Source organism: Lactuca sativa, chromosome 5, assembly GCF_002870075.4.
Source record: "Lactuca sativa cultivar Salinas chromosome 5, Lsat_Salinas_v11, whole genome shotgun sequence".
In the NCBI taxonomy this organism is placed as follows: domain Eukaryota; kingdom Viridiplantae; phylum Streptophyta; class Magnoliopsida; order Asterales; family Asteraceae; genus Lactuca; species Lactuca sativa.
The window spans coordinates 367,866,122-367,890,983 of NC_056627.2; the positions used below are offsets into that span (position 1 = coordinate 367,866,122).

General features: G+C 35.6%; 1 protein-coding gene across 1 annotated transcript; it reads left to right on the forward strand.

Moving 5' to 3' along the window:
- The first annotated feature begins 17,208 nt into the window (after nucleotides 1–17,208).
- LOC111893043 (uncharacterized) lies at nucleotides 17,209–18,872 on the forward strand. The gene is made up of 6 exons (XM_023889118.3): nucleotides 17,209–17,324; nucleotides 17,481–17,681; nucleotides 17,770–18,087; nucleotides 18,173–18,334; nucleotides 18,429–18,512; nucleotides 18,630–18,872. The coding sequence occupies exons 1-6, from the start codon at nucleotides 17,295–17,297 to the stop codon at nucleotides 18,735–18,737; spliced, it is 903 nt and encodes a 300-aa protein (XP_023744886.1). The 5' UTR covers nucleotides 17,209–17,294; the 3' UTR covers nucleotides 18,738–18,872.
- The last annotated feature ends 5,990 nt before the right edge of the window (nucleotides 18,873–24,862 follow it).

Consider the following 24,862-nt stretch of genomic DNA (forward strand, 5'->3'; position numbering starts at 1 on the left):
CCGTGTAATTTACTATTGAAATTAAGTTTCTAAAGTAATAATTAACTAAAAATACAATAAGTCAGTTTGGTACTTCAGTTATATAATTATTTTACTTTGGTGTACAATGTGTTTGGTAATCTACCCTAATAAATAAAGATAATTTTGTCAAATGTCAACTTCTTATTGAATTTGACACATGTCATTTTGTAGATTAAATAATATCTACATGTCATTTTGTGGTTTTTTTTCATTTTATAAAATTTCACATAATATTTAAATTAAATGTAATAAATGTATAATAAATGCATATCCAATTTATTAATACAACTTTCCTTATAATTTCTATACTTCTAAATTGAATCCAATTATTTTAATTGTTTATTTATTTAAATTATTTTTATAAATTTAAATGATAAATAAATACTTCAACTTTAATAATTAAATAATCTTTTTTTATAAATTCAAATTTTCTAAACTTTTAGATTTTCATACGTGTTTATTTTTTTTGAATAAACCCATGTATCACATCGGTCTCACAACTAGTTTCGAACATATACAAGTAAACATCTAATATTAAAAATTCTCGTAAAATAATCATATCTTAGAAACACGTCGTTTTCTAGGGGATGTGATTTACGACTTTAATTACTTGTAGCACAAGAACGGACTAATTTGTCAAAAAAAATCCCATGATTCTTCAAAATCGAATAAATTGGAAGTAAGGATATATATATATATATATATATATATATATATATATATATATATATATTGTAACGCCCCGTCTCTGGTATGTTGCTTCCGTGACATTTATTTAGAAGTTTTATTGAGGGACTCGGCGAGTCTATGGCCTGACTCGTCGAGTAGGGTCGTGTAACACCCGAGATCAGAAAGGTCAAGAAAAGAAAGGAAAAACCCTAAGTTGAAGAGGGTTGACTCGTCGAGTCCAGGGAGGAACTTGGCGAGTCGGAGCGGGATCCGGGTGTAAAGCAATTGACCGACTCGGCGAGTCCTTCGAGTGGACTCGGCGAGTAGCTTGAAGATGAGGAGGAACTCGACGAGTGGGATGAACAGCTCGTCGAGTCGGATGAAGTTAGGCATGAACTCGGTGAGTTGGATGAACAACTCGACGAGTTGGTTGAAGATTGCCTTGGACTCGGTGAGTCTATTAGTGGACTCGGCGAGTCAGGTCGCGAAACCCCAAACCCTTCGAGTTGAGACTCGAATCAGTGAGTCGGGTGGTGACTCAGCGAGCTGGTCAGAACAGGACTTGGAACTGGTTGGACTCGGCGAGTCATAGACTGACTCGGCGAGTCGAGTCGCGAATAGAAAGACCCTGAGCATATGAACTCGGCGAGTCATTATGAGGACTCGGCGAGTACGGTTGACCTGGAAGGTTGACTTTGACCAGGATTTTGACCTTGACCAGAGTTGACCTAGTTGACCTTTGGAGGTCAGTTGGACTAAGTGTTATATGGATATTGACAGCTCGGAGAGCTAGAGGAACAACGGTTCAGGAGATTGTCGAGTAGCAGCCAGAGGTTTATCAGTAGAGCTCAGCAGTTCAGGTGAGTTTCCTTCCAGTAGGAACGGGTCTAAGGCCACAATGCCGGCCCGTTCAGTTAGCCGTAGTTTCCGGACTTCGGTCCGATGCAGTAGTTAGCATGTTTGATGCCTTCGTGGTTCAGACATGATTTATGTGTTATGTGAGCCGGGCTACGGCCCGATGTAGTATATGTGTGTTCATGCTAGTGGATATGTTATGCTATATCTAGTCAGCTTCGGACTTCGGTCCGATGTAGGGGACAAGGTCCCAGTCAGCTTCGGACTTCGGTCCGATGTAGGGGACAAGGTCCCAGTTAGCTTCGGACTCGGTCCGATGTAGGGGACAAGGTCCCAGTCAACTTCGGACTTCGGTCTGATGTAGGGGACAAGGTCCCAGTCAGCTTCGGACTTCGGTCTGATGTAGGGGACAAGGTCCCAGTCAGCTTCGGACTTCGGTCCGATGTAGGGGGCAAGGCCCCAGTTAGTCTGGACTTCGGTCCGATGCAGTGGGCAAGGCCCAGTATGTGCTTTATACGTTATTGTGTGGTATGTGGTAGATTAGGGGAGCTCACTAAGCTTCATGCTTATGGTTTTCAGTTTTGGTTTCAGGTACCCGGTTTTCAAAAGAGGAGCTCGGGAAGATTGCAGTGCACACACCATAGTCAGTTAGCCTGGGAACGTTTGACTCTGATAATGATGTTATGTTTTGATTTAATACTCTAGGAATTATGTTATGACTTATGATGCGATTTTTATAAATATGATTTTAGTAATGTTTTAAAAGAAATTTTTAGTCGTGATTTTTGGGTCGTTACAAGTTGGTATTAGAGCCTTAGTTTGAGGGATTCTGGCACACTCCCGAGTGTGTCTGAACTCAAACTAAGGAAGTGGTATAGAGTTTTCAAAAGAAAAATCATGGTTACAAAAGGATTTTGAGAAAAAGAAAACAATTTTAGAAAAGTGTAAAGAAAAGAGTTTTAGAAAAAGCAAAAAGAGTTTTGAAAAGAGAAAAGGGTGTGGTGCATGCAATCAGCCGAGCTCAAGTAAGTACTCCCAATTTACCCATACAAGTTATGTTATGATTATCAGTATCAGTTTCAGTTTTAGTGTCAGTTCCAGCTTCAGTAGAACAACATGCTAGAATAGGACTAAGGATCTAGGATGATGCCTTATGTGCCTGCTTTATGTGTTCCAGCTTGATGAGAATTGCATGCTAGTATTGACTAGACAGTAGTAGGATAGCCTGCGTAGGTTATGCCTGATAGTGTGAGCTTAGCATTGTATGCTAGTGCAGTTTCTTGTTATGAGAATAGTTTTGTCTGAGTATGTTTCCTTTATCCGAATGTTGCTTGCTTTGTGCTTTGTGGGACTCTGAGTGATGGGAGTTAGCCATTAGGTGAATACGTCACATCACATGTGATCAGGGTTGAATAATCTCAGAGTGTTGGATTTGGCCCTACGGCGCAGCTCTTGTCTGAGTCCAACCGTTGTAGGGACGAGACTTTTACTCGAAGGATTATCCGAGCCTCATTACATGTGATGGTATTCAGGTAGTGGCTAATTGGCATCCCAAGGAGACCTTCAGCAGCTGAGGACTGGTTTTAGGTGGAGTCGGAAGTTCCTTAGGGCAAGCCTAGGATGAGAGTAGCAGAGATCAGTATTAGTAGAAGTGATTTGGTGGAGTTGAGGTAACTCTTGAGGAAAGTACGGATAGATGTGGAAGGTAGTAAGGGCCCATACTACTGAAAGCAGAGGATCCGTACTCGATTCAAGAGGGGCCAAGACGAAACAAGGGAATGGTGGAGTGAGTGAGAAATCCCTCAGCGGTAGTGTGTAAATTGATCGGGAATTGTTATATTTTCAGCATGGTGACATTGCGCGAGCTACCAGTTAGCAGTTCAGGCGTCGAGGAGGGATCTGGCTCGGGCTTTAGAGCCGGGCAGCTTGATGATCAGATGAGGGATTTCATTTCTGCAGAGATCATGCGCAACATTATTGATCAGACTCCAGTGATTTTCGGTTCGGTTAGAGAGGCCATTGTGGAGCTCATGGACCGTCATCTTGAGGCCTTTAAGGCCGGGATAGTTTCAGGACAGATTGGGACTCGTCTAGGTCCCAAATCTTATGGAGTTCAGGGATCCATCAGGGAGGGAGATCCCATTTCTAGTTTCTGCCATCAGGGGACAGGAGTGAGTGGGGAACCCTGTCTCCAAGAGAGACCTCTGTATGATTGGATAGTTGAGGAAGTTTCGCGAGCCATTCGCGAGGATCTGCCCGACATGGTCGTGAGGATCACTGATAGATTGATCGAGAGGCTCCGGGATCAGACAGCTGTTGTTCAGTCGGCGGGCAGGGATTTGGAAAGGAAGAGGAAAGCGGATGAGACTCAGGTAGCCTCAGGTTCGGGTAAAAGGCCCAAGGGTTCGGATTTGAGGACGATGAACTATCAGAACCGCAGTCGATGCGGGAAGTGCGGAAGGACGCACATGGGTGTGTGCAGGCGTAGAAATGGTGATGATTTGGGCTGTTTCAGATGCGGTCGAATGGGTCATATCAGCAGGGATTGTACTACCATTGCCCAGGGACTTGACCCGATATGTTTCCATTGCGATCAGAGAGGCCACAAGAAGGCCCACTGTCCGAGTTTGTATACAGCAGGGTAGGTGCCAGCTCCTGCCCCTGGGACTTCGAAAGCTACCAGTAGACATCAGGGCCGGGCAAGGGCGCCTACGACTCGGAGCCGAGTTTTCCGGTAGATTTCAGCAGGGATTCGAGCAGCACTGAGTGATGGAGGTATGTATCTTTTGCTTTTCTGTCATCTATTATTATGATATTATTGTTATGTTGCTGCATTGTTATCAATAAACTTGAGTGTGGAGGTATTATATTACCTGCTTGTGGTCGAGTTTTATGCCATCTTCATACCTTGGAATTCGAATGGTGAAATGGAGGTCGTTCCCTCTAGATCAGGTTACTTCGGATACAGTAACTGTACCATGTATGTGTAAGATGTAGTAGTGCTTTACTACTTGCGGAGGGCGTTAGTCGAGTAATGATCAGTTATATTCTCAGTTGTGATAGTTCAGAGTTTTTAGTGGAGTAGCTAGCGGTCAGTAAGAAAGTGGGTTGGGGAGGTGCACCCCAAACGCAGATTCTCGGGATGTAGTCCCTAAAGCAATTACAGTTAAGGATCGAAGGGTGCTCAGTCAGATAGCAGGAAGGGTGCGGATCTGGTAAGAGTTAGTTGGAGCGCTGGCAAGGATAAACGTCGGCGGACAGCATATCGCCCTTTTAATGAAAGGAAGGTTGGAAATCCTTTCGACCAGTGGACAGTAAGGATCTAGTCGAATCCAAGTGGGGGAGAACCCTTCCAAGTATACAAGAATAAGAGCCACGTAGACTCAGAATGATTGCGCGGCCTCTGAAATGATTGTAGCACAGTGATCGATGGATTGAGGAGTTCAGATTTGGGAGTTCGAGGACCTTTCCAACAGTTAGTTCATGTAATCGAGATGGTTAGAAGCTGGTTGAGAATCCAGGATTGGAGGACCACCTGTAGAGGCTCAAGTGAGTCGGAATGAGGATCCTGAGAACGGTTAGCAAGAGATGTCTTCGTATTAGTAGCCAGTGGCAGAGTCAGCATACAGGATTGCGTAGATTCAGGAGTTGGGAGTTTGGAAACTTCCCAACAATAGCTTCTTGTATCCAGATTAGTAGACGGTTGGTTTGGGAACCAAGCCGAAGAGTTCCTCGACGAAGCGCTAAGTATATCAAGGATATAAGATGTCGAGGATGATGCAATATTCAAAGACTGAGGGCTGTTTTTGAGAAATCAGGATGAGGAATCACTAGCGGGACTAGGGATAGTCAGGATGTCCTCAGGATAGTAGTAGTAGTGTTGTAAGTCTGTGGGGGTAGCCGTAACATTCACTAGCAGTCAGATAGTAGTAGTAGTAGTAGTGGTGTTGTAAGTCTGCGGGGGTAGCCATAGCATTCACTAGCAGTCAGATAGTAGTAGTGTTGTAAGTCTGCGGGGGTAGCCGTAGCATTTACTAGCAGTCAGATAGTAGTAGTGTTGTAAGTCTGCGGGGGTAGCCGTAGCATTCACTAGCAGTCAGATAGTAGTAGTAGTGGTGTTGTAAGTTTGCGGGGGTAGCCGTAGCATTCACTAGCAGCCGGATAGTATTAGAAAGTTGTAAGTCCGCGAGCGTAGTCGCAGCCTTTATCAGATTGGTAGGTAGCATGAGCGCGTTGTTGGACGCGGGAAAGCAGTAGTACCCACCAGTTCGGGTGCAATAGTGAGGATATGGGAATCCACGAGTTAGATTCTGGATTTCCCAAATGGTTCAGTTATGGTTAAGTCGGCGATTTGTCAGTAGATCGTTGCCTCAGTTATGAGATCAGAGTAGTAGTGGACCGTTGGGGTTCGGGTATGTTAAGGGCTACCGTCAGTTTGGGAGCCATCATGTTGTTAGTCATGAAATCGATGATGTCAGGATGTGACGAATGGACCCGATCGGTTGGATCGGAAGGTTGCTTGAGCCACAGTGACAGGATAACTAGTGGAAACTAGTTCCAGAGAAAGATTTCGAACAGAAGTCGTGGGAGTGACTAAGTAAGGAGTCCTTTGACTCCACGGGTGAGTGGAACTCAGTGTTTCAGGCAGCTCAGTGTTTCAGCCAGTTCAGTGTTTCAGGCAGCTCAGTGTTTTAGCCAGTTCAGTGTTTCAGGCAGCTCAGTGTTTCAGCCAGTTCAGTGTTTCAGGCAGCTCAGTGTTTCAGCCAGTTCAGTGTTTCAAGCAGCTCAGTGTTTCAGTCAGTTCAGTGTTTCAGGCAGCTTAGTGTTTCGGTCAGTTCAGTGTTTCAGGCAGCTCAGTGTTTCAGTCAGTTCAGTGTTTCAGGCCGTTCAGCGTTTCAGTCGGTTCAGCGTTTCAGACATGTTCAGTATTGCAGGCAGTTCAGTGTTTGGAAAGTTTCAGAGTTTTGGACAGTATTAGTATTTGTGTTGGAAGGCAAGTGCTGGCAGTATAGTTGGTTGATTTGGAAATGGTAAGTCCCTCTCAGCAGGATCAGTCGAGCCTTCTGCCAAGTATAAGTGATCTGTAAGGATAGCTAGGCAGGTAGCTTTTCTTTCAGGATGGAAGGCTCGAGTTACTAGGAGTTGAGTAATCAGATGGGATATAAGCAAGCTAGTTCCAGCAGCTTCGTTTCAGTACTGACCGGCACTGTGAGTGGCTGGAGTGATGGACAAAAGGGTGTTAGTTTTCCCAGATAGAAAGTTGGAGGCAATTCGCAGGACAGTTGGCCATAGCAAACTTCGAGGACGAAGTTTAGTTTAAGTGGGGGAGAGTTGTAACACCCGAGATTAGAAAGGTCAAGAAAAGAAAGGAAAAACCCTAAGTTGAAGAGGGTTGACTCGTCGAGTCCAGGGAGGAACTCGGCGAGTCGGAGCGGGATCCGGGTGTAAAGCAATTGACCGACTCGGCGAGTCGGCAAGTGGACTCGGCGAGTCAGTTCTGGGTTTGGAAACCCTAATTTCGGGACTTGGTACCCTATTTAAGCATCTTATTCTCTTTCCTAGGGCTCAGTTGCGGCCCTATAGTCCAGAACACCAAACCCTAGCCACCATATCCGTTTTTGAGCTAGATCTTGCCTTGAAGAGTGCACTAAAGCTTGGAGAAGGAAGAAAGGCCTTGGAGGTGCAAGAAGGGACTGTAGATTCGGGATTGAGAAGACATTTCAGACCAATTGGAGGTAATAAGTTGTTGCTTGGACTCCCTTTGCGCCTAGATCTATTCTTATGTGTGAGTTCTGGACATTTTTGGCATGATAAGTAACCATTTCGAGTTAGAGGTCCAGATCTGAGGTTGCTACCTCAGATCCATGCTTGTTTTGGTCTAGAATCCCCTAAAGTATCAGCCCTTGGTATGTTGAAGAAGTATGTTGCCATAAACCCTAGTTTGAATGTGTTTTGAGCCTAGATCTCTTGATCTACACGTAAAGTTTGCCACTTTACGTGGGGGATAGGCCTTAGAAGTATGGATCTATGAGTTGGAAGCCCTGTTTGGCTCGAAAAGCCACTGCATGGGTTAAGGACTGGATAGACTCGGCGAGTCCTTCGAGTGGACTCGGCGAGTAGCTTGAAGATGAGGAGGAACTCGACGAGTGGGATGAACAGCTCGTCGAGTCGGATGAAGTTAGGCATGAACTCGGCGAGTTGGATGAACAACTCGACGAGTTGGTTGAAGATTGCCTTGGACTCGATGAGTCTATTAGTGGACTCGGCGAGTCAGGTCGCGAAACCCCAAACCCTTCGAGTTGAGACTCGAATCAGTGAGTCGGGTGGTGACTCAGCGAGCTGGTCAGAACAAGACTTCGAACTGGTTGGACTCAACGAGTCATAGACTGACTCGGCGAGTCGAGTCGCGAATAGAAAGACCCTGAGCATATGAACTCGGCGAGTCATTATGAGGACTCGGCGAGTACGGTTGACCTGGAAGGTTGACTTTGACCAGGATTTTGACCTTGACCAGAGTTGACCTAGTTGACCTTTGGAGGTCAGTTGGACTAAGTGTTATATGGATATTGACAGCTCGGAGAGCTAGAGGAACAACGGTTCAGGAGATTGTCGAGTAGCAGCCAGAGGTTTATCAGTAGAGCTCAGCAGTTCAGGTGAGTTTCCTTCCAGTAGGAACGGGTCTAAGGCCACAATGCCGGCCCGTTCAGTTAGCCGTAGTTTCCGGACTTCGGTCTAATGCAGTAGCTAGTATGTTTGACGCCTCCGTGGCTCAGATAGGATTTATGTGTTTATGCTAGTTGATATGTTTATGCTATGTTCAGTCAACTTCGGACTTCGGTCCGATGTAGGGGACAAAGGTCCCAGTCAGCTTCGAACTTCGATCCGATGTAGGGGACAGAGGTCCCAGTCAGCTTCGGACTTCGGTCCGATGTAGGGGACGGAGGTCCCGGTCAGCTTCGGACTTCGGTCCGATGTAGGGGACGAAGGTCCCAGTCAGCTTCGGACTTCGGTCCGATGTAGGGGACGGAGGTCCCAGTCAGCTTCGGACTTCGGTCCGATGTAGGGGGCAAGGCCCCAGTTAGCCCGGACTTCGGTCCGATGCAGTGGGCAAGGCCCATTATGTGCTTTATATGTTATTGTGTGGTATGTGGTAGTTTGGGGGAGCTCACTAAGCTTCGTGCTTACAGTTTCAGTTTTGGTTTCAGGTACTTCCGCAAGCAAAGGAAAGAGCTCGGGATGATGGCATCGCACACACCACAGCTTCAGTTTTGTCCTGGGAGTTGATTCAGTTTTCTTGATATGTTTGGATACAGTTGTGACACAGTTTTTCTCACAGTATTTTATTATGGTTTTTGAAACACGCAACATATGGTTTTATTATGTGATACTCAGTCTCGTGGGTTTTGTTATAATAAAAATCGAAATTTTTGGGTGGTATTTTTGGGTTGTTACATATATATATATATATATATATATATATATATATATATATATATATATATATATATATATATATATATATATAAATATATATATATATATATATATATATATATATATATATATATATATATATATATATATCTTTATTATCTTATAAAGGAAATCTTACTATTTCTAAAAATAGATTGAATATAATAATAATATTTTTTTAAGACGTCAAAACGATTAAGCTAATAGTACAAATAATCACTAATAAAATAATATTAAATTTGAACCTATCGTTTTGACTCCTTATATTTCTCAGCAAATTCCTCAATTCTAGGGCATTTAAAATTTAAAAACCTTTTCATCATAATACGCTTCAACAAATATCCTTAAATGTTGCATGCTGATTCGAATATCCCTCCCATCGCAGATGCGTCTTTGTTCCATCCCCTGCTATAAATCCCACCGCCATGAAGTATTTCCCCCCTTTATAAACCCTAATTGATTTTTTCCCTCTCTTAGACTAAGACAATGAGTTTTTTTCTAGAACATAATTTTGATTTTCTTTCATTTTAATGATTTTGATTTGGTGTTTCGATGGGTTGCAGGTAAGATGGACGACAAACGGGTTGAAGACGTAGTTTCTTCTAATTTGGTTGGGATCTGAGACCTAATCAAAGGTAGAACTCACTTCTTTTTCTTTTTTCTTCTTTTAATTTTTCTGTTTCTTCCTCTCGGCATCAATGTTTCTCTTTCTTCTTTTTTACTTTTTTTGTTTCTTCCTTTGCATCGATGTCTTTCTTTCTTTCACATTAGATCATATTCGATTCAAACATCACTCACCACCGCCAGACTACTACTCACCGCAATCACACCGCCTTTTACCACCACAATTCACCGTACGAACGCAGTTCCACACCACCGCACATGCTTTTCCCTCCCTCAGCGGTCCCCCCTATGTGTAAAAACCATCAATATTGATGGGGCACTCACATAGAAATTGACCTACATCGCTTGATTTTGAATCAGGTTCAATAAATCATACATAGAAAAACTCCCAAGGTAATGGCCATTTAGTGCGAATTGTTGTTATATTCTTTTCTTTATCAAGTTTGTGTGTGTATGTTTTTCTAATATTTTGGTATTTTCTGGATTTATGGTTTCACTTTTTGGCAATATTGAGTTCCCATGTATTATTCCAATGCATTAGTGAGAACAGTGTGGATGAAAGGTTGTGAAGGCCTACATCTCAAATCATCTAACAAATACCAGGGTAATAACAAATTTATACTTTTTTTTTTGTTTCTATCGCATCAAACCTTTCTCATTCTCTTACTCTCAATAGGTCGGACTAAGACAAGTTTTTAAAATGACCGGTTAATAACCCTTATAGTGCTATTAGCTTTACATGCTCAACTGATCGTTGTCCATTTATAGGGCTTTGCAGAATATTGAAGTTTTGGAAGCATAATGCAACAAAAAGAACCATGCTCTTATAGCTTATCAAAGCAGGCTTCATCCTGACACAGTGACACTCAATACTACATAGCACTGGGCATAAATTTGTTTCGTAGCTAAGCTTCACATATTTTAAGAAAATATTTTATATTGATTTTTTGAATACTCTTATGCGTGCTTCCTTTATGCGTTCTTCCTTTAACATCAGCGATGACAACTTCTGCTTACTACATTACGATATTACTGCTTGCTACATTACGATATTACAGAATACGAAGTTGAGAAGCTTATTCTAATAGTTAAAAAATTGCATTTGCCTTAATCAATGCAAAAGCTTTCATAATTATTGCTTTGATCTTTGAAGTAATGTTAATATCCCCCTTTTGATGTTATAAACACCACCTAAAAGCTTTCATTTATGAAGTTGTTTGTATCACTTTTGAATCCTCTTGATTATATTTATTTGTGGTTGACTTTTTGAATTCAATAAAGTTTATTTTAAATGTGAAGTTTTATATGGAAATTGTAAGCCCCGAGTTAAAGAAATTTGCTTTCAAGTAAAAGTAAATGAAAATTGTTCTCATATCATCCTTTTTTTTAGAATACAATGATGTACCCTCAAGTTGCCTCCTGTTTTATTTTTTTTGGTTATATGGTATGTAATTCTTCCTCACCGTTCTAGATATTTAATTGCTTTTAAATTTTAGTTTATTGTGAAAAACGTATTAAACCTAACATTTAATATTAAAGAATTAATGTATAAATAAAGAAAAATATATTATTAAAATTAATGTTTGGATAAAAAACATTTTAAAATATGTTATTCAGAAAAATATTTAAGAATTTTATTTATTTTAATTTGACTTGGGTTAATATGAAATGTAACATTAAATATAAATATTTATCTACATAGAAACAAAATATAAGAGTTTTTTTGAGTTAGATAGTTTTATATATAAATGCAAAATGCTATTTTTACCAATATATAAAATCCACTTTAACCTTTTTGTATGTATAATAAGAATTTACTTTTGTTTTAAGCCGTAATAAAAAAATACTAATATTTTTGTGTTACATAATTTAGCAACCTACATTTCATTTTTACCGAAAAAAATAGAAGTACTTATACATGTTTTGTTATCATTTATATTACACTACCTTCATTTCTTTTTAATATAACATTGTTCTTTGAAAATACCTATCTAATTATAGCAATGCCAACAAAGTACAAAACATTTTATAGAGCCTAATTATGTGAAATATTCATACATAAGATCCTTTTTCATTTTTCATTTTGATTAATAGATTTTAAACACACATCCAAATAAAATTAAAATACTAAATTATACATACACTGTAGCTATTTTAACTGCCCCCTCCACCCTTAAAGAACTTTACAGTGACGTCACAGTTTAGGATAAACACAACATGCCATAACAGTGTGTCCAACCTTTGTAAGATGCAATCAAATTCTTATACATTGAATGTTAATTGGAAGATGACATGTTTCTGTCTAGAAACTACTCGTTAAAACGAATATAATTGTCAAAAGAAACTATTTGGCGAAAGGAAACTATTTTTGCTGCAAAACTAACTAATAACAATAATTATATGTTTTGTGTCCTTGAAATATAATATGTTTCCGAGTCAAACTAATTGTCGACTGAAACTATTTGCCACCGCCACTTTGCGCGGGCAGACGGCTAGTGTGTGTGTGTGTGTGTATATATATATATATATATATATATATATATATATATATATATATATATATATCTTCCTAATAAAAACCTCTTTAAAATGTCACTTGTCCCTATTATTCCCGTTCATTCAAGAATTTAACCAGCTTATCTGCCTAATTTTTCTCCCCATTCGGTTTCCTTTTATCCTAAAAGCATATTCAAATCGATGTTGATCCAAATCTCATAAAATTAGGAGAAAATCTTATGCAATTTTAAATCTTCTCGGCTTGATATATTCATTGATTCCTTTACAGCTTCTCTATCTACAATTTTACAACTGAATTGATTTTCTTCATCGCCTTCTACAGAAAATGATTTCATTTGTGGTGGGTCAATTTTTTCATCTTACTTTCCAATTATAAGATAGCCCTTTTTTCACTATTATTGTCGCTTATGGTTTCTTTTTCAGAAATCATCAATTGAATATCGGCTAATACCACCGTTGTTCCCATTCTCTCACATTCATCTCTGTTCTCCATCTTAAATTAATGTTGACACCATTGTATTCCAGGGATTTTATTGACGAAATGTTGATTTGGAATAGTGAAATGATACATCAGATTCTGGGGCTTTTATGTAACGGTATTAAGTGTTTTATTGCTTGAACAGTTGATTACGAGTAAATTGCTTAAAAATATTTGTGATTCCATTTAAATCTCTCTCTTTCTCTCTCTCTCTCTCTCTCTCTTGAAGATGAATGTGTCACTTGATTACGGTATTAAGTTTATTTATTTATTATTTTTTTTATTTTTTTATATTTTGCAGTTAATCATCGAATTTGTAGGTTGTTATCTGTGTGTAAAATCGGATGCAGATCATGTCTAAAGAAAAATGACTAAAATCCAGTGTGTCAATGTACAATATTGATGCAGTTAATCATATTCTTTATCCAGATTTGTGAAGCAAAAGGTAAAACATTTGATGGCATCAATATTATTTATCTTTGTTTCATTAGCAACCCATCCTATTTTTTAAAATTATATAACTCTGTTTCATCTAATTTTCTGCTATTCAGACCGGGTAAAACAATTTCTGCAGGCAATTACCTATTGTCACGTCATTTGGTAAGTGGATTTTACTATATAAGGTCGGTTGACATTTGTATGTCAGGTTGGATGACACCATTAGGTAACATTATGTTTTTTGGTCTCCAAGTTGATGATGTTGAAGCTATTGATGAAGGTAGTTTCAAGCTTTCTTTTCTTTTAATGAATACATTACTTTTATACAATTCTAATACTTGAGTACTATTTGTTTATTTCTTTTTTAAAGTATGTTTAAATTGACAAGTATATGGATTGGAGAGGACATAGATAATGAGTTGGATAGATCGGGAAAAAGTAGTAGTAAGTGTTTCAAATCCCGAAATAAGAGTGGATGATGCAGAGATCGAGGAGAATGAAGTTTATGCAATTGATATAGTCATAGGGCACAGTAGATGGCAAAGGTTTTCTTTCTTTCTTTCTTTATTATTATTTTTATTTTTTTGCTTCCAAAGGAATTGGAATTCAATATTCCATTCCATACCATCTTTGGTTACTAATTGCCATGACCTTTTACATCCATACCCTATTCTTCATGAAAATCCTGGTAAATCAACTCATCAAACTTTACCCCATAAATAACCCAATTATAAGGGCATTTATGTCTTTTTTTGTGGGACAAGAGTTCAATTTTTATCCATGGTGCAGTTACTTTACGGTGCGTATAAAATTAATGGTTGTTTTGATGTCAAATGGATCCGATTGAATAACCTCTCATACAGTTTTAAGAGTTGTAACCAACTAAAACGGTTGATGACCCAGAAATCAAAGCATGGTTAGATTTATTTGTGAAGACGAAAAATAATAAAGGTAACGTAAAAACAACTTGTTATATAAAGTTTCAAATTTGTTTTAATCATTATTTATTAATTTTTTGTTTTGAATATTTTTTTGTTTCAGGAAAGCAAGCGGAAAGGAGAAGGTGAGAAAAGATCTGATGTAGGAAGCAACATCAAATGGTGGCCAAATGGTGGCCAGGATTGAAGATTTTGATATGTAATTTAATAGTTGAAATACAACATTGGATTACGAGGAATGTAAACTCAATATTGATTTGGAATAGACTTTTCAATAATAGTATTCATCAAATCTGAAAAAGTTAGAATATTACGTTGTTTATTTGCAAAACTTTAGACTGATTCTGCATTTTTACTTTAAGGATGTATGGGTATTTTGGTCATAATCAAATTTTAAAGGCTTTCACGTTTATATTCCATTTATTCACACCTATATTGAATGGTATGGATGAACTTGCTTTAATAGTTGCAAGTATAATTGGATTGCCCTCTTCAGGAGATGATTGGGAGATTTGATGATTGAGGGTATTTGTGGCAATTCTGGAAAATAAAGAAAGAAATGTATTTTTCTGGGTATTGCATTGGTTTGGTTATTTTTTCCTGGAGATTGATATTCTGTAAAGGTCAAGGGTATTTTGGTCCTCTTATAACCGATTTGGATTCTTAGGGAAAAGAAAAAAGAATAGAAGGTATGGTTATTGGAAGGGTATAAGGTCGTGGGGGTGTGGCAGAAATAGCAATATTTCATTTTTTTTTTAATTTCTATAACATATTTTACATAGAATTAGTATCAACATTTCATATAAATTTTATTAAAACGTGGACTATTATGTAATTTATTTAATTTAAATAATATTTTTTTAATGGTTTGCAACTTCCGCACATCTTCATATCATTGTCATTCTCCAATTTCCAAAGCTTAATATGTTTGGAGATGTTTTCTTATTAAGTTTTATTTAATAATAATAAAAATAATGTTTATAGAAGTATTTTATACAACGTTTGAGTGTTAATACCAATTTTAAAGTTTTAAAGTTGTTTATTAACAGTGACAATGATGAAATCACTATTTTCAAGAAAAGGTAATTACTTTTATCATTATATTTGTGTATAAAAGAGTTTGATTTATAAATACTTTTTATAATTTTAATATTTATATTTTTATTTATTATTAGTATATGACCACTATTTCCATTTGAATACATAATTGTTTTCTTCTATGTATTTCTCTTATATTACAATATAGTTTAAATTTCATATAATGTCATTGCATGAATATTTCTGTTTTTTAAAACTATATATTCATAATTTTAATGCATTATACAAAATCATAATTTTCTAACATATCTACAAATACATATTCTCGATGGGATATTCAAACAATTATAATTTCGTAGTTTCAACATATCATTATATCATTATCAAATTACAGACAAAACAACTATACTTATAAATTATTTAATTTTTTTTTATTACCATTTGTCAATAATTCACTTATAATTTAATTAATATTAATTTTACATTTCCAACCCGTGGTGTCCACGGGTTATAACCTAGTATATATATATATATGGGAGAGTTCAATTGAGAAAAAAAAGGTTGAGAATGGGGGAATAATTTTCAGCCAATCATTTATTTTTGACGCAAAATCCTCCATTGTACCGCGGAAATGGGAAACGAATGCACATGTGTTTTCATAACATATTTCCTTAAACTATGCTAATCATTACCTTAATATATACAAAAACATAGTTTTTTTCGTTTTTTTTTTTTTAATTTTTATAAGCTATTTTTATCAAAAAATGATTTTAAATATACCAAAATTCATGATTTTTTATTCTCTACAAATAGACATCCATATTGATATAGTTTTAAGATAAAATAAAAAATTTATTTTTTTTATATTTTCAGCTATCGTTATTCATAAGTGAATAAATGAATCATGTTTTTACTACAGTACATTTGTTATTCAGTTATGAATAAAAACTATGATTAATTTTTTTTTTTTACAATTTAAGTATCATTCATATATGAATATAGCATATAATAAACATACTATATTCATATTTAAATATTAGACGATGCATTCACTTATGAATATTAAATAGTATATTCACTTGTGAATATTAGATGGTATATTCACTTATGAATATTAGATAATATTTTCATATATGAATATTACATAGTATTACATGGTATATCACATGTGAATATTACATAGTATATTCATTTGTGAATATTAGATGATATATTCATTTATGAATATTACACAGTATATTCACATATGAATATTACAAGGTATTTTCACAAATATATGTAATTTTTATATGTTATTCACATATGAATAACATACAGACTTGCATATTTGTTTTTTTGTTTTAATAATCATATATTGAGAAAACATATTCATATATGAAGAATATAACGTGATAATTTAGTTTATGCATTTTATCAAACAGTTGGAGTGCATACAATTTAACTTTTTTTAAAAATGTTAAAAACATGATATTTTGACCATTTAAATCTTACAAAAGAGTAGATTGATAGAGAATTATATGAAATTTTTCAAAAAAAAAAAAACGATTTGATATTTTTCTAACCTCAATTTTCAAGTTTTATTTGATAATCGATGTTGAATGAATGATATGAAGTGGATTTTTGTTGATTATCGATGATGTTGATCTAATAACGCTGGGAGTATAATTAATCATAGATGTTGAAGATCTGATCGTATTCAAGCACAATTGAAGGTTGAATTAAAAGAACCAAAAACGAATTTTTGTTGTTAACTGTTGAATCGTGCTGATTATTGACGAAGATCGATGATTGATTAGCACTGGATGATGTTGATGATTGTTTAATTGAAGAAATCTGAATGATTGTTGAAAGTTGGAGAAGAAATTTGGATGATGAACGATGAATGAGTTTGAACTACAAATACGTATTTGAGATTGAAGGTTGTTCTCATATTTATAAGTTTGTCACCGTGTCTTTTTATGTTTGAATAAAATGAATGGCTAAGAATGATTCTCCATTCTCAAGCTTTTTTATTTTCTTAATTGAACCCACCTCTCTCTCTCTCTCTCTCTATATATATATATATATATATATATATATATATATATATATATATATATATATATATATATATATATATATATATATATATATATATATATATATATATATATATATATCGGGGAAACCAGACGGATATTAAAACGAAGGTGTCGATTCCGGCAGAGAGTGGCGGACATTGACCTGAACAGTTATCTGTAAAAATGGCGAAGAAGCTTGTTAAGTACTGCGTGGTAAGTTTCTTCTTTTAATCTCTCCCGCACTTTTCACGCACACGTACTTGCCAATTAAACACGTATATAAGGATACATTTGTATATGATCTGCAAATTGCTTTATGAATCGAGAGCTAGATTGGTCGTTAATCTAGTGTTTTTCTCTGAGAAACAGGTGGATGCATTTACCGAGACGGCGTTTAAAGGCAATCCGGCGGCTGTGTGTTGGTTAGAAGGCACAGAGAAAGATGATAAGTGGTTGCAGTCAGTTGCGACTGAATTCAATTTATCCCAGACTGGTTTCTTGACTCCGATCATCGACCACGGCTCGGAGAACCCTAGATTCAAGCTCAGATGGTTCACTCCTGTAACTGAGGTGATTATCAGTTTGAATCTCTATATATAATCGCCTTTACACGTTTATTTAGTTGTATTAATCTTGATTTGTTCCATTCGGGTGTTAGGTGCAACTTTGTGGTCATGCAACATTAGCAGCTTCGCACTTCCTTTTTGAGTATGGTTTGGTGAAATTTAATAACACAATTGAATTCTCAACCCTTTCTGGAATTTTGACTGCCAAAAAAGTTCCTGAACGAAGGATTAAGGACTCATCAGTCGCTGAAAATGGTGAAGCACAAATACAATCCAACTTATTGATCGAGTTGAACTTCCCTATTGTGGCAGTTTCAGATTTCAATGATCTTGAGGTTTCAGCAATTTCTGAAATACTGAATGGTGTTTCTATTGTTGATCTAAAGAAGATAGCATCGAATGACATCCTTGTATGTATTAAAATTTCTCTTATATTCACTCATTGAATGTGAATAAAGTTGATAAAAGTTATCTTTCATTGTTCTTTTCCTGCAGGTGGTGCTTCCATCAGGGAAGGAAGTTGTGGACTTTGAGCCGCAACTTGATAAGATCAAAAAGGCACCGGGCAGAGGGATAATAATTACAGGACTTGCACCAAATGGATCAGGCTTTGACTTTTATAGTCGCTTTTTCTGCCCTAAATATGGAATTGATGAGGTAATTATATTGAATTAGTATTTTCTTTCATCATGTTTATGTTGTTAGTAGTAGCATAATTGTTTGATCTTGAGTATACTTATTTCTCTATTAGGATCCTGTTTGCGGAAGTGCACATTGTGCCCTAGCAGCCTATTGGAGCGACAAGTTGGGGAAATTTGATTTTCTTGCATATCAAGTATCTCTCTTTCTCTCTCTTCAATGATATGTGACCATAAATTGTTATTTTTCATGACTATTGACTACCTATTCTATTCTCTTACACTTGTTTGTCTGTTTATTTTCTACTCATCAGGCTTCACCTAGAAGTGGCATTTTAGATATACATCTAGATAAGAAGAATCAAAGAGTACTTATTCGAGGTAAAGCCATCACAGTCATGGAAGGCTCTCTTTTGGTCTAAAGACATGGTGTAGTCATCTATCGTACAATAAACTTGAATTCCAAATTGTAAAAGTATTTCGTGTACCTCTATGTATTTGGGGTTATACTTATATATTATGAATTTTAAAATTTGCTATTTAAATCTATTCATCTACCCATTGTCTCTCTTTCAAAATCAATGTGATAAATTAGATAGTGTTTCACTTAAACAACCACCGTTGAGATTGGTTTCGTGGTGATCACTTGATATGAAACACTCCAAAATGAAATTGTCAAGCTTGAATCACATGCTTCAATATTGAGTCTCGGTACTATTCATTTTTTTTCACATAAGCCATTTTTAGAGCGGCTTCACTTATCAATGTACTTGGTAGTAACCAAATGTGTCATTGACCCTAAAACAAAATTAAATAAAATAAGATAAAATTAATTTAAAAAATATTAAGAAAAAAACCTTTAAGTTTTTTATTTAAAAAAATACAGTTTTACTCTAACATCACTTTTTAGTGTGTTAAAAATAAAACTTGGCAAAAAAAAATTCTTTTTATTTTTTGTTTTTTTTACTTGCTATCATATGTTTTCAAGTTATCATAATTTTTTTTTGCAATAAAATCCTTAACTTTACATATTTTTTACGTTTTCACATAAGTTTTTTTTTTTTGTATTTATTTTTTCATATTATACATATAAATATGTATTTTCAGAAGTATAAATATATTTTCGAAATATTAATATGCTTTTTAGAAATATAAATACATATTTTTATGCTTTTAGAAAAAAATATATAATCAAAAAGTCCATTCATTTAAAAAAAATACGGTTTTACTCTAACATCTTTTTTAGTGCGTTAAAAGTGAAACTTTGAAAGCATTACAATGGTACCACCAACCCAAACTCGGCCACCATAGTCACTCTTACTAGGGATGAAAGTGGGTCCAAACCCGGACCGGATGGACACGGAGCCGGAAAACCCGGAACCGGTTAACGGGATTTTGTAGAATCGGAAACCGGACCGGTATATAGGAACCGGTTCCGGGTACGGTACCGGGTAAAGTGGAACTAGAACCGAAAAACCCGAAAACATCAAAGTGGGTAGGTTGGAACCGAATAAAGTGGGTTTAGAACTGGAAAAACCAGAATTTTTTTGTAATTACTTACTACTTAGTGGTTTTTTCTAGAGTGTAGTTTAGAGTTTGTAGGGATGAGAATTTGGACCGAAATCATTGAATGTTAACACATTCATATAATCTTGTCATTTTTTGTAGTTTTGAGTTTAAACTCTAAACGACACTGTGGAGGTGGTAGTAGTAGTGGAGGCGGTGACGGAGGTCGTGTTGGTGACAGTGGTGATGACGGAGGCAGAGGTGATGGTGGTATGTAGGGATGAGAATTTGGCCCGAAAACTTGATCCGAACCAAAACCCGAACCGAACCGAACCGAATTAGGCCCGGACAAGCAATTCGATTCGGGTATCTATATTATGTTTATTCGGTTCGGGTTACCCAAATAAGAGCTTATTCGATTCTAAATACCCGACCCCAATAACCATTCCTCATCCCCTTTCTCTGATCGACAGAAATCAAAATCACGATTCACGCTTCTGTCATCATCGTTCATAACAGAAAAAAAAAACTTACGCTCGTCCTCATCGTGACAAAATCGACCAATATTCTCATCTATTTCCAAACTCAAAATCACTTATGTCGATCCTTCTTCTTGTTTCAAACTTTCAAAAATCAACCATTCCTATTGTCTCTAAGGATCAAGAATTTATACTTTGTCTAGTCATGGAAAATTGAGCTCTAACTCGAAAAACTCAAGTAAGTAATTAATTCTCATTATGTTAATCTAATACGTAAATGTTATTCTTTCAATGTGTTATTGTGTTATGTTAGCCTTTGAATATTTTATGTTGATGTATAAAAGCGCATTGTTATTCTATTATTCGGGTTATAAAATCTTAATACGGTTTATTCGTTTTATTTTCTAGTTATATTAGGTTCTTAATCATCTTGTACATGTTATTCGGGTTATTCGGGTATGAACCGAACCGATTAATACCTGAACTGAACCGGACCCGTATTGGTTAATCCGTTCGGTTTTTAGTTCATGCAATTACCCTTATTCGGTTTTCGGGTTATTCGGGTTCGGGTTGGTTCGGTCCGGTTCCGACCCGAATAACATCCCTAGTGGTGTGGAAGGTTCTTTTTTTGTTCACATTTAGTCATTTTCATTTTCTACACTATATACCATCCACTTGTTGAAAATGTTCACATATTACCCTTTTACCTACAATAGCATAGGAGTGAGCATTTAAGCATCCGGACCCGACCTGAAAGTGGACCTGGTAAGCCTCAACATGTCCGGTCCAATGTCCACTAATTTTTGCAAAATCGGTTTGGTCCAAGAGCCTTACGTCCAAAAACCGGGAACCAGACTCCAGCCTGGACCTGGTAAGCCTTAACATGTCCAGTCTATGGTCCACCAATTTTTGTAAAACCGATTCGGTCCAAAAACCGGTTTGATCCGAATGTCGATTTGGTCCAAATGCTCAATCTTATGGTAGCAAGGGATAATACACAAATCATACATACTTATAAAGCTAATATTTTTTCTTGAATCTCATGCATTTGAAACCCCCTTTTTTAACTTTCTCAAACCACATTCATTTGAAACCCCCTTTTTTTTAACTAATGCAACTCAAAAGTTTTCCTAATTATGATTTAACACTTAAAAGTTTTATAACTTATATTATGTTTAATTAGCATTTAGTGAAAAATTTACTATAAAAAATTCAATATTTTGTGTCTTTTGTGTTATATAAAATCTTACATGTAAAAAGGATTTGAAGATATTGTGATTCAAAAGTTTTCATATAGTTGAAGCATTCATGATCCAAATATGATGATTTGAAGAAATGGATTATGTCGCATCGATGGTAGTTGTAATATGATTTTTTCTTTCAACCAAAACAAATGAAGCTTTTCTATTCTTTCTTTCTATTCAGTTTCTCATTTGATCTTTATATGTGATTTGTGTGTATTACTCAATCTTGAATGTGACTCTTCAAACATCAATGTTTTGCTTGAAATATCTTTTTGCTTCTTCCTTTTCAAGAAAAATATTTGGATTGTAGGTTAGTAAAGAATTGTCATCAAGTTTTTGTGGTTGAATGGTGTTAAATAAGAAAGAAGATTCATAGAATGGATATAGGTTTTTTGTTTGAGCAAAGTTGACAAATGTTAGTTTTTTCTTTTGATTTAAATGTATGTTTATGTAGCATTTTTATTTATATATTTAACCACCCAATGCTCTTATTTATTTGATTGTAGTTTTTCTATTTTGATTATGTTTATTTTTTATTATTTTTTTGCTGGGTTATCCTACACAACATATTTAAAAGACAATATTTAAAAGATAACATAATTTTGAACATTTGATATGTAATTATCATGTATATGCACCTATGTATGTTGTAAATTTATAATTAAATATCTTTATGTTTAATAATTGAAGGGATTAAAATGATAGATCAAAACCAATTATTTAGAAAAATATAATAAAAAAAAAATAATACTAATAATAATAATAATACATTTCCAAGTAGTGCATTCATTTGAAACTCACAATACAACTCAAGAATTTTCTAATTTATGTATATTTATTAGTTATAACTCAATAGTTTTTAACTTATGATTATTAATTAGTAATCACTAATAACTTTTTATTTTCCTTTCTTTTATAAGGTTGTAAAGTTTTGCTCATTAAAAATATTAATGTATTTGAAGATATTTGTAATTTAAATATGAAGAGTTAATATAAATGTTATAATAGATGTTTTAATGTTTTTATGTTATTAAAAGTTATAGTGTTTATTTTTTATATTTTTAATTATTATTCGTTGTATATATATATATATATATATATATATATATATATATAATATAAATGTTATAATAGATGTTTTTCTATTTTTATGTTACTAGAAGTTGCAGTTCATATTTTTGTTCATACGTTTAATTACCCGTTATATTATCATTCATTTGATATATAATTTACACAATTTTAAACGGTTTATAAAATTATCAAATAATTGTATATATTACAATAAATTAAAATTTAAACTATAATGTCTAATAAAACTAATATGTTAAATATATGTTTGCTTTACTACTAACATTTTGTTTCAAAGTAGAAATATTAAATAATAAATTGGTAAAAGCTATTATTTTAACTATATAATTCTATTCTCGCACAACGCGTGGGGATTCGTCTAGTATCTTCGATAAGTGGGATGACATGTGATGTAAACAAAATTCACCACAAACAAAATCAAATAGTTTATTGCCGGTTCATTTAAAAAAAAGTTTTTACTAAGCGATCGCAAAAAATCGTTGTCGTTGTCTAGTACGTGAGCTCCACCGGTGGTTGGTGGTGGCAAATGGGATGAAATGAAAAACGTAGTTCTTCGATTGCCTTTCAATTTACCATTTGTAAAAAATATGGCGAAATTCACCAGCTATTGGTTGGTTTTTCGATTGCGATGTTGTTCTCTGGTTACTAGTTGCAGAACGTTAATAATGCAAAATTTGATCGCGCTGTGCTATAACCATAATCATTTGGGTTGAACAAAAATCTGGGATGAAAAAAATAGAATAACACACATCATACTCGCTTCGGATGTATTCGACAAAAAGTTGTTAAGGCTGAACGGAGTGGGAGGTGTCAAAGCACTCGCTAGGCTCGCTAAAGGAAGGAGAACACCGCCCCCTAGCGCTCGCTAGGCTGCACTCGTTACTTCCATGGCTAGAGGGAGAGAAGGAAAATGGAGAAACTGATTGGTGGTCAATGGTTTGACAATATTGCGACCATCAGGGGCGGATTGGTGATCCAACAATTTGTTATTTGGTCTTCGTTTGCAAACCATTGATTACAGAAAGTGAGAAGAAACACAAATGTCTTGCTTCGTTTGGTTCTTCAATGACAGCTGCCTTCCACATATCCCAAAAGGAATTGGGATTAGGTATGCTTTATATCTTTGGTGGCCTTTACTGGCTTGTTGGGGTTGAATTACTTTAGCCCTTAAACACATGATATGTAATTGAGTTATTTAATTTAACTGTATATGTAATTTATCGTTTGTTGTAAGTTATTTTATTGTCATTTATTGTTAGTTTATATGTTTTATGTTAATAAATTTGTTATTTAATTTCTTTCGTTTGTGCAAAATAAAGTTTGACATTTTGATTATGTGCTTTTAAAAGTTAAAGTAAACTTATTTGTCAAAAAAAAAGCTTGTATACATAAAATTTGTTTAATATTTATGCATAAAATGTTTTTATATTAAAATAAAGTAATTAAAAAAAGAAAATAAAAAATAAAAAATTGGAATGTTAAATCGTAGAAAATGAAGGACAAAACTGCACAAATGGTCCCTGTGGTTTGCTCAAAATTGCCACTTTGGTCCAAAAAAGTTTTGGCTAGCACCACAGGTCCAAAGTTTTCATTTTGTTGCGAGTTTGGTCCAATTTGATTTAAAAATATTTTAAATGACGGATTTACCCTTGTTATTTTCTTTTTCTATTTTTTATTTATTTAAAAGTTTTTTCTTATTAAAAGAAAAATAAAAAAGAATCTCTTTCTCTCTCTCTCTCTCTCTCTCGTTTTTCTTTCACGCGTCGAGAAACCCAAAACAGAGACCGGAGGCTGCTGCCTCCGATCAAGCTATCCAGCCTCTCCCTCGTGTGTCGACTGGCGAACCCAAACACCCTCTGATCAGGGTCGATCTCCGCTGAAACAGTCCCGATCACAAGCAGCTATGTTTCTTTATTCACCGGAGAAGAAAGGTAGTCGAGCATCTTCTGCTTTGCCTCCTGTATCGATTCGTAAACAGCTCCCTCGTCATTTCCTGCTTCATCCATCTAGGGTTCGAATTACCCTCTCTTTGCGGTGTGATTTTACCAGATATTGAAGCTTGCCTCGACAATTTTGATTTAGGTGTGATTAGGGCTCGAAAACCCTCAATTGGAGCAACAGTGATAGCATACCTGCAACTCGAAATTCAGATGACATGAGTAACGTAACTCTCCTCCTAAACCTAATATTGTCGGCTGCTTCAACCTTTCATTGTCATTCTTACGTAGT